This window comes from Brassica napus, chromosome C2 (assembly GCF_020379485.1).
Source record: "Brassica napus cultivar Da-Ae chromosome C2, Da-Ae, whole genome shotgun sequence".
In the NCBI taxonomy this organism is placed as follows: Eukaryota; Viridiplantae; Streptophyta; class Magnoliopsida; order Brassicales; family Brassicaceae; genus Brassica; species Brassica napus.
In genome coordinates, this window is record NC_063445.1 from 22,436,555 (window position 1) to 22,452,485 (window position 15,931).

General features: G+C 36.6%; 4 protein-coding genes and 1 long non-coding RNA gene across 6 annotated transcripts; 2 read left to right on the top strand and 3 right to left on the bottom strand.

Annotated features, from left to right (window-relative positions):
* The first annotated feature begins 153 nt into the window (after nucleotides 1-153).
* Nucleotides 154-816, top strand: LOC106410918. Its single transcript, XM_013851558.1, has one exon. It carries the CDS (start codon nucleotides 154-156, stop codon nucleotides 814-816), a length of 663 nt encoding a protein of 220 aa, XP_013707012.1.
* A 4,752-nt stretch (nucleotides 817-5,568) lies between these two features.
* On the bottom strand, nucleotides 5,569-7,268 carry LOC125582044. 2 transcript variants are annotated; one of them, XR_007319877.1, is made up of 4 exons: nucleotides 6,663-7,266; nucleotides 6,324-6,492; nucleotides 5,840-6,245; nucleotides 5,569-5,683 (listed from the first exon to the last, which is right to left on the bottom strand). It is a non-coding gene; the product is annotated as an uncharacterized LOC125582044 (long non-coding RNA). The 2 variants fall into 2 exon arrangements; XR_007319876.1 differs by having other exon boundaries at nucleotides 6,324-7,268.
* A 2,867-nt stretch (nucleotides 7,269-10,135) lies between these two features.
* On the top strand, nucleotides 10,136-11,819 carry LOC106395414 (transcription factor TCP22-like). Its single transcript, XM_013835882.3, has one exon. The coding sequence runs from the start codon at nucleotides 10,415-10,417 to the stop codon at nucleotides 11,528-11,530; it is 1,116 nt and encodes a 371-aa protein (XP_013691336.1). The 5' UTR covers nucleotides 10,136-10,414; the 3' UTR covers nucleotides 11,531-11,819.
* Nucleotides 11,820-11,851: 32 nt separating this feature from the next.
* On the bottom strand, nucleotides 11,852-12,852 carry LOC106395426. The gene is made up of 2 exons (XM_013835889.3): nucleotides 12,656-12,852; nucleotides 11,852-12,318 (listed from the first exon to the last, which is right to left on the bottom strand). The coding sequence occupies exons 1-2, from the start codon at nucleotides 12,726-12,728 to the stop codon at nucleotides 12,101-12,103; spliced, it is 291 nt and encodes a 96-aa protein (XP_013691343.1). The 5' UTR covers nucleotides 12,729-12,852; the 3' UTR covers nucleotides 11,852-12,100.
* Nucleotides 12,853-13,398: 546 nt separating this feature from the next.
* Nucleotides 13,399-15,754, bottom strand: LOC106395404. The gene is made up of 4 exons (XM_013835873.3): nucleotides 14,947-15,754; nucleotides 14,057-14,884; nucleotides 13,911-13,978; nucleotides 13,399-13,831 (listed from the first exon to the last, which is right to left on the bottom strand). The coding sequence occupies exons 1-4, from the start codon at nucleotides 15,574-15,576 to the stop codon at nucleotides 13,621-13,623; spliced, it is 1,737 nt and encodes a 578-aa protein (XP_013691327.2). The 5' UTR covers nucleotides 15,577-15,754; the 3' UTR covers nucleotides 13,399-13,620.
* Nucleotides 15,755-15,931: the final 177 nt, after the last annotated feature.

Sequence of the window (15,931 nt, forward strand, 5' to 3'; positions counted from 1 at the left end):
TGCGGGGCGGAGCAAGAAATTATTAACCATATCATTGTTGAATGCCCCCCAGCAGTGCAATGTTGAGCACTATCATCAATACCTTCGACTCCGGGAGAGTTCCCGTGTACATCAATATACAGAAATGTTGATACCCTACTCGAGTATCTAAAGATGCCTATTCTATCTGGAAATGTTGAGATGTTCCCTTGGCTGATATGGTATATATGGAAGGCTCGTAATGAGAAGTGCTTCAACGGAAAGGACGTCACACCTCTGGATACACTCCAGCTCGCAAGCAGCGAAGCTGAAACATGGCTGATCGCGCAGATAGTGGAGGAAGTAGCAGACGCGGTACCAGAGGAAGGGGCTGTACCAACACTGAATGAGGGGCGAGCAATGAACTTTAAATGGAGATGCCAAGTTGATGCATCTTGGAAGGATAAGGAGGAAGGAGCCGGTATGGGATTCGTTCTTTTTGAAGAAAATCAAGCAAAACTGATAGGAGTGAGAAAGGGTGGGTGTGTGCCGTCGCCAATGCACGCTGAAGCAGAGGCTCTGTGTTGGGCGATGAAAGAGACACGACGACTAGGAGCTACGGAAGTCTGCTTTGAGTCGGACTGCCAACATCTGGTCCGTCTCATTCAAACCCGCAGGAATGGCCGGCCCTTGGCTCGGAACTCGACGAGATCGACTTTATCAGTTCTGAATTCTCTTCCTTTTCTATTCGCTTTATTCGCCGTAATGATAATGTCCGTGCAGACTGTCTTTCAAAGGCAGGTCGATCACGAGTATCAGGCTTTTGTTTCGTGGATAACAAGATACCACCATGGCTAGCTTATGAAGCTTGCCTGTTTGAACACCTTGAGGTTTAATAAAAGTTTTCGCCAAAAAAAAAAACATGTGTTTTAATAGATTTTTTTAATAGATTTTTTCTTGGACTTGGATTATATGATTTTAGTTTCTGCGTGTACCTTTAATCAGTACTAATAACAAAAAAAAAAAATTATTCTTAACTGCCCAATTGTTAATATTTGAAAAATCTGAAGAATGGTTGTCTCGGGATCGCTACATAGTTACAACTAAGTAGTCTACTACGAACCACTAGGTATGGCTGGTCCGGAACCAAGTCAAATGAAACATTCGTTTTAAAATTTTAATTTTTTTTAAAGAAAAAAAAATATATATATATATATAACTTCAAATTTGTAAAAAAATTCAAATCTCCAAACTACTATTATTTTTATTAAATCATGGGCGCCCTGCCACCAGGAAACAGGCCAAAAAGGGTAGAAGGAGCCATTGATGCATTAATCTAAGTCTTTCATTACAAGTCACAATCCGACAGATCACAAGAAGAAATAACAGAGTATACGACATATCTATTAAATATCATGTACTATTATAACCCCACACTTCCAGTAATTTTTTTTTGGTATTTTACTGTTTTATCAAGTTAAACGCAATAATATCGAATGTAATATTGAAAATTTTATTCGTTAATAAAAACTTCAGATATTGGAAAATATAATTGGTTGAGGAAAAAATAATATTATGATAAATCAATTACTTTATTAGTAAATGACAAATTTGAATGAAGTTCATTGGGTTAAAGTGCGTTTAGGAGGAAATACCGTGATACCATATAGTCTATATACAAAGCAATTATCTTAATACTTTATTAGTAAGAAATAGTAACCTCTTAGATAAACTAGATACAAGCTGTCCCGTTACTTTTTTTTACCAATCTGGCCCGTTATATATCCTAATGTTATAGAGTGATCGTAATATATTTGATAAGTCAGAAAAAACTGGAGAAATGAATCCTATGATATATAAGAATCCTAAGTAATAGCATAAGATACGAAACACCAAATATTAATGATAAAAATACATTGATGATGGACTTGGTAGCTGAAACCCTTTTTTGTATCTTGCGTGATTTTAGCTTGTATGAAAAAGGTGTTCAGTGATAATTAAGCTTACCGCCACCCCAAAAAAACGAAAATCTTTTTTTTTCATGTGTGAATAATTTTTTAAGCCTTTTTTCAAAAAAAATAATAATAATAATTTTTTGAAAAAGAAGGCGAATAGGTTGGTGAGGAGACTGATTACCATGAATCACCGCTCACCAGTGACGTCTTTATCAACAAACAAAAAAAACAATTTAATATGGCGAGTGGATTAGTATTAACAACCACCGAATTGAATTTGTTATAAACTTATAACCTAAACTTTCTCACTAGGATAATTTATCTTATCCCGTGTATATAGTAATTATTAATCTCACCAGGGCTTTGTATCTATCGAACTTATCGTAATTAGAGTCTTTGTCCGCCCTACGGACGGAAAATGGGTTTAAATATATTATGTTTAGGATTGAAAATTTTAAATAATATTAAGAATTTAGTTGATATGTTTAATTAATTTTTGTTTCGATGTTGATATTGTGCAATGTGAAAGTTTTTCATAGTGGGAAAGATTAAATTTGTGAAAAATAGATGAGAATATATTAGTTTAAAAAAAATAATAGATAAAAATAGAGTTGGGTGCCCTTAGTTTAGCAGAAAGCGTAATACATTATTCGGTGGGATATGAATAAAAGGAATAGGAAGAGTTGAAGTTTTTCTTTTCCTCTCTAGAGTTATTATTTCTTAACATATTTTTTCAATTTATATTTTTCAAATATAAGTATATTTTGGATTAACTACAATCACGAATTAGATAATTTAACAGTAAATAATTTTTCAATAAATAGGATTGTATAATATATGAATCTGTAATAAGAATAAGAATATATTTGAATTTAAATAAACTAAAAGTAAAAGTTTGTTGGGTATTGAAACGTAATATTATGGATTGGGTATTGAAAACTTTTAAAAGAGTTGCTTGCTTATTATTATAATATAACAAACAATATCTTTTAAAAAATATTTTGAGTTTTCAAAATTTAAATAAACAATCGGCTAAGTTCAAAATTGTGAAACTTGTAGTAGAACAATAACCGATTATTTATACAAAATTAGAATTTAAAATAAAGTATAGATGAAATTTGTATATTCTGTATAACTGTACATTTGTTAATTCTAAATTGAATAGTTTAAATGTTAAGAAATATAAAAAATATGAAATAGACAATTGAAATGCATAAAAAAATATATTGCAACATGTGTTAAGTAGATAATCTGCTCGATAGGTAAAATTAATTATGTTGCCAAAATATATATTAATTATTATAGCCATGAAGAAAGTTCCCCGAGGAATTTTATCAGTTTTGTTTGAAAGGTAAGCACCAATAACTTTTCAATATTGTAAAATCAGTCTTCAGAAAATAAATTCAGATATACAGTTGATAAATAGAAAATAATTACAAATTGTCAAGAGAATTGATACATAAGATGGTAAGAAATTACATAATGTTGTTGTTCTTGGCTTCTTGCCACTATCTGCTAAACAACATGCATGAAACCTTTGTCTAGACCCTTTTAAAGTTTCTTCATGTTTATAAAGATTTGTTAAATTAAATATTGAGAAAACCCAAATACGTTGGCAAATTAAAATAGCAAGGAAGCTCATAATTATTATAGATATTATAGAAATGTTTAGCCTATGTCTCCGAAGCCTTTATTCCACATTGGGGTGGTACTGCCGTACTGGACTATTCTTTTTCGCATCCCTCACTTTCTGAAGCTTTAACAGCATGGCAAAGCAATTAACATAATGATTAGATTCATTGATTTTCGATTTTTGGTAACACAACATATATATAAACACTAAAACTGACGTTTTTTCTTTCCAAAATGCATATCGGTTCTTTTTTGTAACGTTAAGCGGATTGATGCACTGTACAAACCAAAATATTGTAACACCGTCTCCATCTCATGTGTAATCACACTTGCCATAGAAATTTAAAGAACCTCCACCACATACAGAGTCGCCCTTAGCCTTTGGTTAATCAATCTGAGGTGAAAAATAGTCTAATGCTTGTTCATCCTCTAAAACATGACAGTGAAACAAATTACAATCAACAAAAGGTACACCTAAACCCAACAACAAAGAGAAAGTGTTAGCAACGAAGAACTCACTCAGACTTGTGCTTCTCTCCTGCGATTATGCGCGAGACCCCGATATAAAATATAGCCGTAAGATTTGAATACCCAATCGGATGGAGAATCAAACGCCAATATCATCTGGGCCTTAGGTTTATTTCTGCGTCTACCAAGTGTTGAGGCTTTTGAGTTTGTTCACACTGTCTTCAAGCATAACTACAGAGATTGAAATCGTCCTTTTCACCGGGAAACATCAGATGCGGCTTCCGCCTAAGCAAACCAACGGCGGAGAAGTCACCGATGGATCAACTAAGGGTAAGGAGCTTCAACGGGGACGGAGACTTCACCGGAAGAATTGTGTCAAACTGTATAATATGTTATTATAGAGTAAATATTATAATAGTGTTATTTAGCTATATGGGATTATAAAAAAAATCTATAAATAAAAAAAACTACAAAATACAAATATAAATAAAAAATTTTATTAATAAAAATCAGTTTACAAATATCAAACTAAACCAAAATAATATGTTTACACTAAACCAAATTAAAAAAAAGAAATCTAACTCAATCTAAACCAGAAACTAATCTAAACCGAATTTTCAAGGCCACCTCTTCTCACGGAGCTTCTCTGCCACCTCAATCAGTTTCTTAAGTTCTCGCAGGGCATAATACCTCTTGCAGACTTTGTATCCCCACACTTGTAAAGCTGCTAATTTTCACTTGAAAAGTTACAAAGCAAACGAATTATAAACAATCCAGGTCAATGAAGCCAATTATCAACTCAACAATAAGATAGCAGGAAACAGATTTTCATTGAAATCTTCTTTTTCACACAAACACAATACCTAAAGTTTGTTAAAGGTTAAAAGCATGGTGATCTCCTTTAAAAGATCTTGGAGAACACTTTCAACTCCTTAACAGGTATTCCAACTGCCTTGGCATTATCTTCCTATGAAAAACAAAAACAAAAATGAATTTATTATGGACTCAAGTGACAAATAGAAACACAAAGTGCTTCAAGGTATTTCGTCAAGCTTACTGCGGTAATATTGAGTGTCAAAGTCATGAACGGTCAAGCATCCTGATCATGTGACAGATAGAATACTCCCTGGAAACAAATACATTTACCTTAAAAATGGTAACAAAGAAAATCAATGATGTAACAAAGAATGCAAGGACTTGACACAAAACGAAAAGTATTTGATTGAGAAAATGAGAGGTAACCTGGTTGTCAAATTCAAGCCATGCAACGCCTCCTCTGGAAGTGAATTAATTTACAAAATCATTCAGTTACAAATTCTACACTAATCAAAAGTGTAAAATATTAGAAGCAAAAAAAAAGAAACTTCAAGGAGGAATGTATGTCGTGTAAGATCTCTCTAATTCTGAAATAGATACAAATTCTTATCTATCAATCAGACAAAACACACAACCAAACACTGAGAGAAACTAAAATTACATTTTCTTCATTGACTTTACCTTAGTATACTTGTAGCAACGGCGAGGGTTCAAAGGTATGTAATTGCAGGTCTTTTTCGAGTCTTTCTATTAAGTCCAAGTCCAAAGTCCCAAGCAACATTATTTTCTAATCCACTCTGCTTCAAAATTCTTTGTTCTGTCACCCCACAGCCCGAAACTTCTCACCAGTCTTCCTGAATCAGTAACCAGATAAAGCTTGTTAGCTTGCTAAGATTGGTAGTCAAACACACAACTCCAGTATATGTATGAGACCGCACAAAAACAAAAGTAAGTCTTGATAACGCAGAGCAAGTATGCTTTGCGAAATATGCAAGATGGGGAAAGACTACCTTAAAAATATATCTCAAGCTCGAAAGCTCAGTAAATGGAAAATATGTATCAACCCATCTCATCTCTACAGCACCTGGCAGCCAAAGCAAGCTTAAATCAAAGAGTAACAGATTCAAAAAAATTGTTCTATGTTAAATCATTTCATCTAGGTATCTACTATCTAGATCTTCATTCTACAGTCGATGCTATAAAGCATAGCAGCAACAACTTTCTTAGCCTTCCTCTGAATGAAGAATAAAGCATCCAACATCCAAGCAAGTTGAACAACAAAATATATCAACCATGAGTAGATGAAGTTTATATATTGTACTTACACTGGCTTATCTGAGTAGCAGCCTTTCTTTTGCGTCCACGACCTCCTTTCTTCTCGGGCTCAGCTTTTTGGGTCTCACCTTCTGTCCCATTCTATCAAAGCACACTAACTCCATTAAGAAAATTCACGTTCTTTAAACAACCAAATATAAATAGCAAAAAAGAGATTACTTTTGTGATATCCTCCATTTTCTCAAGAAGAAATTCAGAGTAGAGTTGGGTCTGAGTGAAGAGCTCATCCAGTTTAGTAAACTGGGTATCATTCAGATCATGAGCTTAACCGGATGCAGCATATTTGAAGAAAACACCAGAACTCTTAACAATCTAGAATACGTGAAACCTGGAATAAACCTCTTCCCTGAGAACGGAAGTGTAATTTAAAATTAATAATATAATATTTTATATTAAAACATTTTACAGAAACATCTTTCTCTGTTTTCCCATCGCTGGCCGTCACAGAAGCCCTAAGAATCGTAAATGAAAAAACAAAAAATATATCAAAAGAGATACCGATTCTTTCAAAGCAGGAACCTAGACCCCCCCCTCCCCTGGTTCTAAGGATCCATCCCACAACTGGATTAGCCAAAATCGAAGCTCTGACTCGGCAGGTCCTGGTGAGACGTCGTTGAAATGGAAGGCGACAGAACATTTGCCGGCAAAAAGCTGAGATTTAAATCAGTGAAAAATGATCATATAAACAGGGTTTGGGTTTGTACAAAGAAAAGAGGATCAGTATATAAAGAAGGAGGAACAGAGGGAGCTGAAACAAAATCATCAAGACGAAATTGATTGATCAAAGTAAAGGATGGGATTGATTGTGTAGAGGGGGATCGGTTTCTACGGGATCGGAGGGAAGAAGACGAAGTGGTAGCGAAGATGACGATGGCTTCTAAACAAACTAAGCACAACGGAAAGCAAGCCTGTCTAAACAAAAGCCCAACCCAAAGCCATTACTAAATGACGTGGAAGAATGCTTCATCTCTATTGGTCGAATTTCCTGTCTGAGGTGGATACAGTAAGAGGTCTTCATTAGTTGCTTTTAGTATAGTTTTGATTATGATTGTAGTTTACAAGTGTGTATGCACCACCCTCAGCGTTTACATCACGGGACGTAGTCTTTTGGTATGACTGGTTTTCCCTTACCACCCGCAAACGCAGCTTTTGCGTTTGGTAGCGGTTATTTACGTTTTGCAACAATCAATCAAATCGCTCTAAACCGCTTCAAACTGCTTTAAACTGTTTCAAACCGCTCTAAATCTCATAAATTCAAAAGATGATTTCAGCTAGCATTTGCGGTTGCGGACGGTTGCAGGAGGTTAATTTTTTTAAAAAAATAATATAAATAAGAAAATAAAAATATTCAATAAAAAATTTAAATTGGAATTATAAAAATACTAAAATATATCTATTATATTTTAGTTAATATTATAAAATTTTAAAATAAAAATGTTTTCTATAATTTTTAAAAATTTTAAACTATAATTTTCTAAATATAATTTTTATATTTATTATAATATTCTGATTTTTGATATTTTTATAATTATATAAAATGTAAATATTGTTAATTTATTATTTAACTGCTGCTACATTTGGTAATTAACCAGTCATAAGTATCCCGCAAATGCACAAATTTCTAACCGCAAAACCAGTCGTACAAATCTTTTAAAACCGCTAGAAACCGCAACCACCCGCATCCGTAAACTCCTGCAACCGCAACTGCATCCGTAAACTCCTGCAACCGCAACCGCAGTCGCTGTGTTTGAACCAGTTAGACCCTTAATCAAACACCGAAAATTAAAGAGTTAATAAATATTGGAATTTTAGTTAGAAAGAAATGGCGAGAATGATAGTAGTATTACTATTACGGCTATATTCCTCCTTCTCATCACTGTCTCCCCGAAATGGTACACAAGGGAGATACATTGTACATCATTGTACAATGTCCGAAAAGTTACTAATGAAGTTATGATTATTGACACTATTTTATCATCAAGATAAATCGTTGTTTGAATGCAATTTTTTTTGAATTACCAAGAAGTTATGGGCCTAAATCATAATTCATCTGTATTCAAATCACAACCGATAATATTAGTCGTTTGGAGTGCATTCAGATCTTATGCTATAGATTTCATCTATAATATTTTAAATATAACTAAATTGGCAAAAAAGACAAGTTTAAATAGAGTAGGACAAAAAAAATTCAACTATTTATATTAAAATCTAGTAATTTCTTTAAACATTCTTTAATAAAATAAATTAGAGCTTGATATATCTATGCACTAGCACGAATGTTTATTTTAATAAAATAGATATCTAAATTTTTCGCAACACAAAAATATAAAGGTTTCACAAACATGCATTCATATGATTGTTTGTTCGATTTGTAATATATAATATTTGCTATAGATGGAAGATTTTTAATTGTGTGTAATTTGTTGATTTCTCATAGATGGATACAAAACCAATTAAAATAAAATAATATATAGCATATTTGTCAATTAATATATTTTTTTAAACTATAGTAAGCATTTTTGATATATTTAGTTATAAACTAAAATACCAATTATTATGTTTATGCATATGAATAAATCTATATTTTCAAATTACATGTATTTTTGTTTTAATAAGATAGATAGAAATGTGTCTAAGTTTTTTGTATGCAAAATAAATTCCACTTCCATGTTTATTTTTGAGAGAATATTAAATTGAAATTTATTTGTCATATCTTATAATTTAAATATATGTGAATTATTAATCATCACATTATTTAATATATATTAAAAATAACTTTATATGTTTTAATAAAAACATCTTTCTTTTTTTGTTCACCTTTTAATAAAAACATCTATAGTTGATATTTTGTATGTGAAATGAAATAATAACATACATGAATATATAACATTCAAATAAACTTGTTTAGTTTTATTGTAAAATTTGATTACATAATAATCGTAAGTTATGTATGTTTGGTTAGAAAAGAATCTAACAAAAGAAATTATTTGTGGTTAATTAACTAAGTTTGGATAGAGAAGAATCTAACGAAATAAATAATTTGTCGTTAATTAATTAATTGTTATTAATTAATCGTTACTAATTCAGTGGTACAAATTGTAATTATTGGGATGATAGAAATGTCATTTCTAAAAGGTACTTAAATTCTAACAGTATAGATGTGAGAAACTATCATCGTTAGCATTGATATATTTGAAAATATTTTTGTTAACGACGATATGTTAATTTTTTAAAAAATATTGTAATTTTTTAAAAATATTAAAAAAATATTTGGAATATTTGAATTTCTTCTTTTGTGGATTTTCTGAATTTTATTTAAATGATTTAATTTTCTTATTTTATTTAATTTCTGTATTTTAATTTTCTGGTTTTTTTTTAATTTTATGATTTTTTATTTAATTTTTCAAAATCTTATTTAATTTTTATTTATTTTATTAATTAAATATCTTTTTTTTAATAAAGATAGATACATCATCATTTTTACCTGTACAATTAGTAATTTTTTACTTGCTGAAAAAATAAGTTAGATTAGAGGTTTTTTTCTGATACAAATAAAAATGCTAATCTAAAAACTTCAAAAGTTAAAGTGTCAGTAAGTACCATTTTCTTGGTTCTTATGCTATTTTTCCTTACATATGTTCTCAATGAATAAAAAAAATTTGGTTAAAGAATATTCCGATTAAATAATAATCGTAAGTTTAGTATGTTTAATAAATTTTAAATTTGGGCAGAGAATAATCAAACAAAATAAATTATTTATGGTTAATCAATTAATAATTATTTAATTCAATAGCCCAAGTTGTAATTATTAAAATGAAATAAAATGATTTTGAAAGATACTTTAGTTTTAGCAGTGTAGATTAAAATCTAAGAAAAATATTTACCATAATCAACCAAATCTAAAATGAATTTTTTTTTCAATTGAGAGTAGTGACATATCAAAAAAGGGAATCAAGAGGAAGAAGAGGGGAAACAAGAAAACAGTGTTAAGAAACAAGTATAAGTCAATAAAGCTTGACTGAGAGATTAATAGATTGATGCATATCCACTTGTTTTTATCCCTTCAATCATTCTCTCTTTACTCCCAAAGGCCATTATACTCGTAAAGCTCCAACCTTTAGATCTCCTCTCACTCGAACTCTCCGCTTCAAATTTCCCCCAGATTCGTGGAGAATTCGAATTGCCCTTATCGTAATTCACATGGGTTCCGCTTAAAAATCCAATCTTTTTAGGTAATTGAAGAGCACGACATGGATCAGAACTCTCACGACCGTCCGACGGCGGAGGCAGGGCTGCAACTCAATTCTACGGAAAACCCATCACCGGGAAGATCGGTTCCTTTCGCCGGAGGTGCAACCTCTAGCTCCACGAGCACTAGCTCGGGCACTGCTCTCGCCGTGGTTAAACCCGCCGCGAAGAAGCCGTCTAAAGATCGCCACACGAAAGTCGACGGCCGCGGCCGGAGAATCCGCATGCCGGCGTTGTGCGCCGCTAGAGTTTTCCAGTTGACGAGGGAGTTGGGACATAAGTCAGACGGAGAGACGATCGAGTGGCTGCTCCAGCAAGCCGAGCCTGCTATCATCGCGTCCACGGGAACGGGAACGATTCCGGCGAATTTCTCGACTTTAAACGCTACTTTACGCGGCGGCGGCGGTTCGACCATCTTCGCTCAGTCGTCGAAGTCTTCTCCTTTTCACAGCACCGGGATGTCTCTGTATGAAGATAGTAACGGTACTAACGGATCATCGTCCTCCGCCTCGAAGTTGTTAAGCGCAGCAACAGCCGCTCAGAACGCCGCCGTTTTCGGGTTTCACCATCAGGGTTACCCGCCGATAATGTCGGCGGAGAGGAATCAGCCGACGTTGGGAAAGCCTTATAGAGAGGATTACTTCAAGGAGTCGGAACCTAGTGGAAGTTCGCAGAAACCGGGTCAGTTTCAGGAGCAAGAGATGGGTCCGGGTCCTGGTATGGGTCGTGGGACGGCGAATGTGGTGCCTCAACCTATGTGGGCGGTGGCTCCTGGGACCACGAATGGAGGAAGCGCGTTCTGGATGCTTCCTATGAGTGGCTCGGGTGGGCGGGAACAGATGCAGCAGCAGCCGGGTCATCAGATGTGGGCATTCAACCAGGGGAGTTATCCGGTTGGGACTGGTCGGGTTGTGACTGCACCGATGGGGTCAATGATGTTGGGAGGTCAGCAGCTAGGATTAGGAGTGGCTGAGGGAAACATGGCGGCCGCAATGCGTGGAAGTAGAGGCGGTGGCGGCGACGGTTTGGCCATGACGCTAGACCAACACCAGCATCAGCATCACCAGCAGCATCAAGAGCCAAATCAAAGTCAAGCTAGTGGTGATGACAAGAAGTGACCAAACGCACCTCTTAAACATTTTAGTGACCACACTGGCGGTTAGGAGGATGCTGCTGGCGATCAATGATTCCAATTGTAAAACATGTTTTGGCAGTTTAATGCTGCCATGCATGAGAGATTTGAATGACGAATATGGTGAAACATATGTGGGTTTAAGCTCTTGAACAGATTTGTCACATCATTTGTGGGTTTTTTTTTGTGTGCTTTCTTGGTTTTAGTTTTTTCTTCTTCTTGTGATTGTGCTTTTGATTGATAGATATGTGAATATGTTGGATCTTTTTTTGGTTTTTGGGTGATCTTTCTATGGTTCATACACAGATCACACAAGGGTAGCTCGAACTGAACAACATTCAGACAGAAGCTCCCGAATCCAAATTAAAAATACATAATTGTCGGATTATCATTATTCCAGCGTCAAACAGCCAGCAAAGGATGAAGAAACAGAAAAGAAATGACAAATACTTGTAGCTAAGATCCATAAGAAGCAAGAAACATTCTCTCTTGCAGAAGCAAAAGATTAAGAACTTATACAAATTTATTGAAGAAGAGAGAGAGAGAGAGAGTCAATTCAACCAGAAGCGGTCTTCCTCTGCTGGAAGACAACAGCAAAGATGGGAACACCAACACCGATGCTGAAAGCGGTGAAGACAGCGAGAGACATCTTGAGACCTTGGAACTTCATGCGGTCTAAATTGTACATGTGCTTGGCGTGGAGGTAGTAAGGCTCGTCATGGCCATGTCCTCCGCTCATCTTCTTAGCTCCAGTTGAGTGGAAGCTTCTGCTCACTGTTGAAGAAAGAAAGTCCCAGCAAGTTTAAAAAAACGACAAGTCAGGCCCAAAACACGTAAAAGCAATGCGAATAGATCAAGTAGCTCGAGACCTGATTAAATCATCTTAAACAAAGGAAGCAGCCAGAGCAAGCGAAATTCAATTTTCCAAAATTCGACGTTTGATAAGGTAAAACATCAAAGCAATCGAAAATGAATCGCCCTGAAGCACTCAGAGGCTAATCAGAAACACCAATTTCCCAACAACGTATTCGATTTCTGGGCGAACAAAACGAAACCCTAGGCTACTAGAAAAAAGGGAAAAAGAACCAATCCAAGGAGATGGGATACTAACCAGATCTGGAGACTGAAGATTCGGATGAAGCTATGAGCCTTGAGACAGATCTGATGCCGGTGTTCAACGCCATGATCAGAGTTGATGGAGAAGCAGATAAAAGCTTAACGACGGCGAACTTGTTGGAGTGATTTTTTCAATGCTGAGACTGGAATAGAGCGTCGTCACACGTGCGAACGACATTTTATTTTGGGCCCGGCCCATTTATTCTCACAACGCCTTTCTTGACTAGTCTTACAGATGTGCATGCCTAGTGGCAGAGCAAACAAACGAAGCTGCAAGCTCTAGTGTCGTCGGAGTGGTTGACATCACCGCTCAGACTGAAAACTCAGTTCTCCGCCATTTTCCCGGCGTTGAAGAATTTTACGACGTCTCAGGCTTAGCTCAACGGTACATATCTCTCTCTTCTTCTTTATTACAAAACTAGTAACTAATCTCACTAATGTGTTTTCTTACATCAAGAGGTGGCAAATACATTGTTAAAGGCATGTGATGTTTATATGTTACTTGTGGATTCTAAGAGCTTACGAAGACCGACGCAGCTGCTAGAAAGCTTTTACTCAAACGCTGGTTACATCGTGACTGAGTCTGATCCACCCTGGACCTCTACTAGGATAGGAAGAAAACGTCACAATCGCATTCCTTAGGCGTTTTAGGTTATTGTAGTTCTTGATGTATATTTGTTTAGCCATGATAAGGATAATACATAACTTGCACCGATCAATAGTGTCAGAGACCGTAACTGAAAACTGAAGTTTCAGACCATCAAAAATTTCAAGAAACAACATCTAATATAAGTATCCAGACATCAAGCTTCTCTACACAAAAGGGTTATAACTAACCAAACAAACCAACCATTGTTTCTACATCTAAGAGGGAAACAAAACCCGACCATACATACCTATTGACATTCGGACGATTCTCCTTAAGAGCAAAGAAAAAAACAGCGTCTGTGGACAGTCTATCTATGCAGACGGTCTGGTTAAGAGCGACATGGCCTTTCTGAAATCAAGAGACTCGAGTTCTAATCCCGGGACATGCTTCCCTTCTGGTCCCATCCAGAGACCTCCTTTTTGTGGAGGCATCAGCAACGGCGACTGACTGTTGCCCTTCTCTTGTGATGTCTCTTGCTTCTTCTTCACAAACTCAAAGAACTCAGCAACCTGGCGTGCATACCTTCACCAATACCAATCAAGAATCCATCAGTAAGATTAAGGAATCTATTATGGTGACATTAATAGTAGTGAGAACTTACTGTCTCTTTGCTTCAATATCTCTGCTGAAGTCAATATTTGGTTCACAGTCCAAAACCAAAGCAGGGACCTGTTAAAAACCAAAGGAACCAGTCTTAATCAAAATCTATCTTCACACGTTTAGCACAAAAGAATGCAATAACGTTACCCTCTGGATGCTAGAATGCATATGGTTTCCTTCCAAGTAAAACACACGGTCTTTTATATCCGGATGCAGAGAGTTGTTATCCATCTGTAAAGACGGTTTACTAACAGAGAGTACCCCATGGTTCCCACTCTCAAACGGTAAGAGCCAGCTCTCATGCTTCTCGTGCAGATCCTGGAGGTACTTCAGCGAGACTCCACCTTCTTCCGCTCGTTTCCTCAGCATCATCCGCTTGTGGCAAGTGTCTGGACTCGCCCTCAAGTATATAAACCCATCAGGAACAAGCCCAGGCAAAGCAGAGACCACAGGATCAAACCAAGAGTCGTAGATGCTTATCTCCATCTCGTTCATCCACTTCGCCTCATGAACAGCTCGCACAAACACCATTCTGTCACTGAAGACGCTCCTCTCCATCAGCCTAAGAGGCTTAACCCCAGAAGCAGACTCTTTCTCCTGCATCAGGCGCGTGACGAACACGTAGTTCTGGAAAGTGTAAGCGTACCTCTGCGGCTCTGAGTAGAAAGCGTCTAGTATATTGAAGTGGTCAGGTCCAACGTCTTGCCACTTATCAACCGGCTCGGGAACTATCTCAACAAGGTCACGCAGCTCGATGGTCTCGTTCGCTATCCTCTGGAGGAAAGTTGATTTGCCTACGCTAATGTTCCCTTCAACACAGAACGTCAAACGCTTCTTGGGGTTCGTATTAGGGTCCTTGAGCTCTGAGTCTACGCTTTCTTTGATGAACGTTGTGATGCTCTCGGCGTGGTTCCTGTGAATAATCCCAACAGAGCTACGAAGGTAGTCAACCATCTTGTCGCTTGCCTTCCAGAACTGAAATTAAAAACTAAAGTCAGCAACTTTTTAATTATAATGAAGTAGAAGTTTCCAAAGACCTTATCTTTGTAGAGCTTCTTGAGCTCTGCGACATCTCCGATACCGTTATCAACAAGCTTCCTCTGGTTTCTCAGACCCACGCCAGGAATCTTGAGTAAATCTGGATTGCCGTCACAGCTTCCGTTAGAGCTCCGTCTATTTCGACGGCTCATCCTTACTGGCTTTTCATCTTCTTCTTCGTCAGAGTCGTCTCCAGCACTCTCAACCACCGCAGCGGAAGCATTAACAGAGCTCAAACCGCCGTTAGAATCGGAGTGGAACAACCGACTTTGACCAGCCCAAGCTCGACTCCTACTACTGATCCTACCGTCGATTGAGCACCGGTAAGAGGTTGAGAACCGTAAAGACGACGCCTTTGCCGCTCTGCGGACACGGGCTTTCTGCAAAATCCCGGAGAAAACGGCACCGTTTGTAGAAACAGAGCATGTCGTTGTCGGCATAGTGGAGGTAGAGAAAGGGATGAGGGTGGAACAGAGAGGAGGGTTTTTGAAGGAGGTCTTAAACCTTCGAGAGAGGAGACTAGGTATGGCGATGGGTTTTGTAGAGATAAGACTGCCGGCGAAGGAGGTAACCGGAGCAGAGAGAACAGGGGTTGAGCAGGTTGTAGTCTTGTACAGAATCTTCTGCATCGTTTCGTTACCCGAGCATTTCACACCCGTAGCTGCTTTCACTTGTAGTTGAAACTATGGTAACGAAAGAAAGCGGATAGGGTGAATCGAGAAACCCTAGTTTCAGAGAAAAGAGAGAGAGAGAGAGAGAGAGCTTTCGTGTGGGTTTTGACAGAGGACAGGAAGCAGGAAGAAGGGAGAGATAGAATCGTTTAGGGTTCGGTTAAGTTTGGTTAATTCTGTTTTAATAATTCTACCGGACCGGAGTAAATTCGGTTTAATAAAATTTTAACTGAATTCAACCGGAGTTAATTCGGTTTTTCAAAGAGTTAACTGAGTTAACCGGAGTGATTCGGCTCTGTTTGGGTTCGCTTCG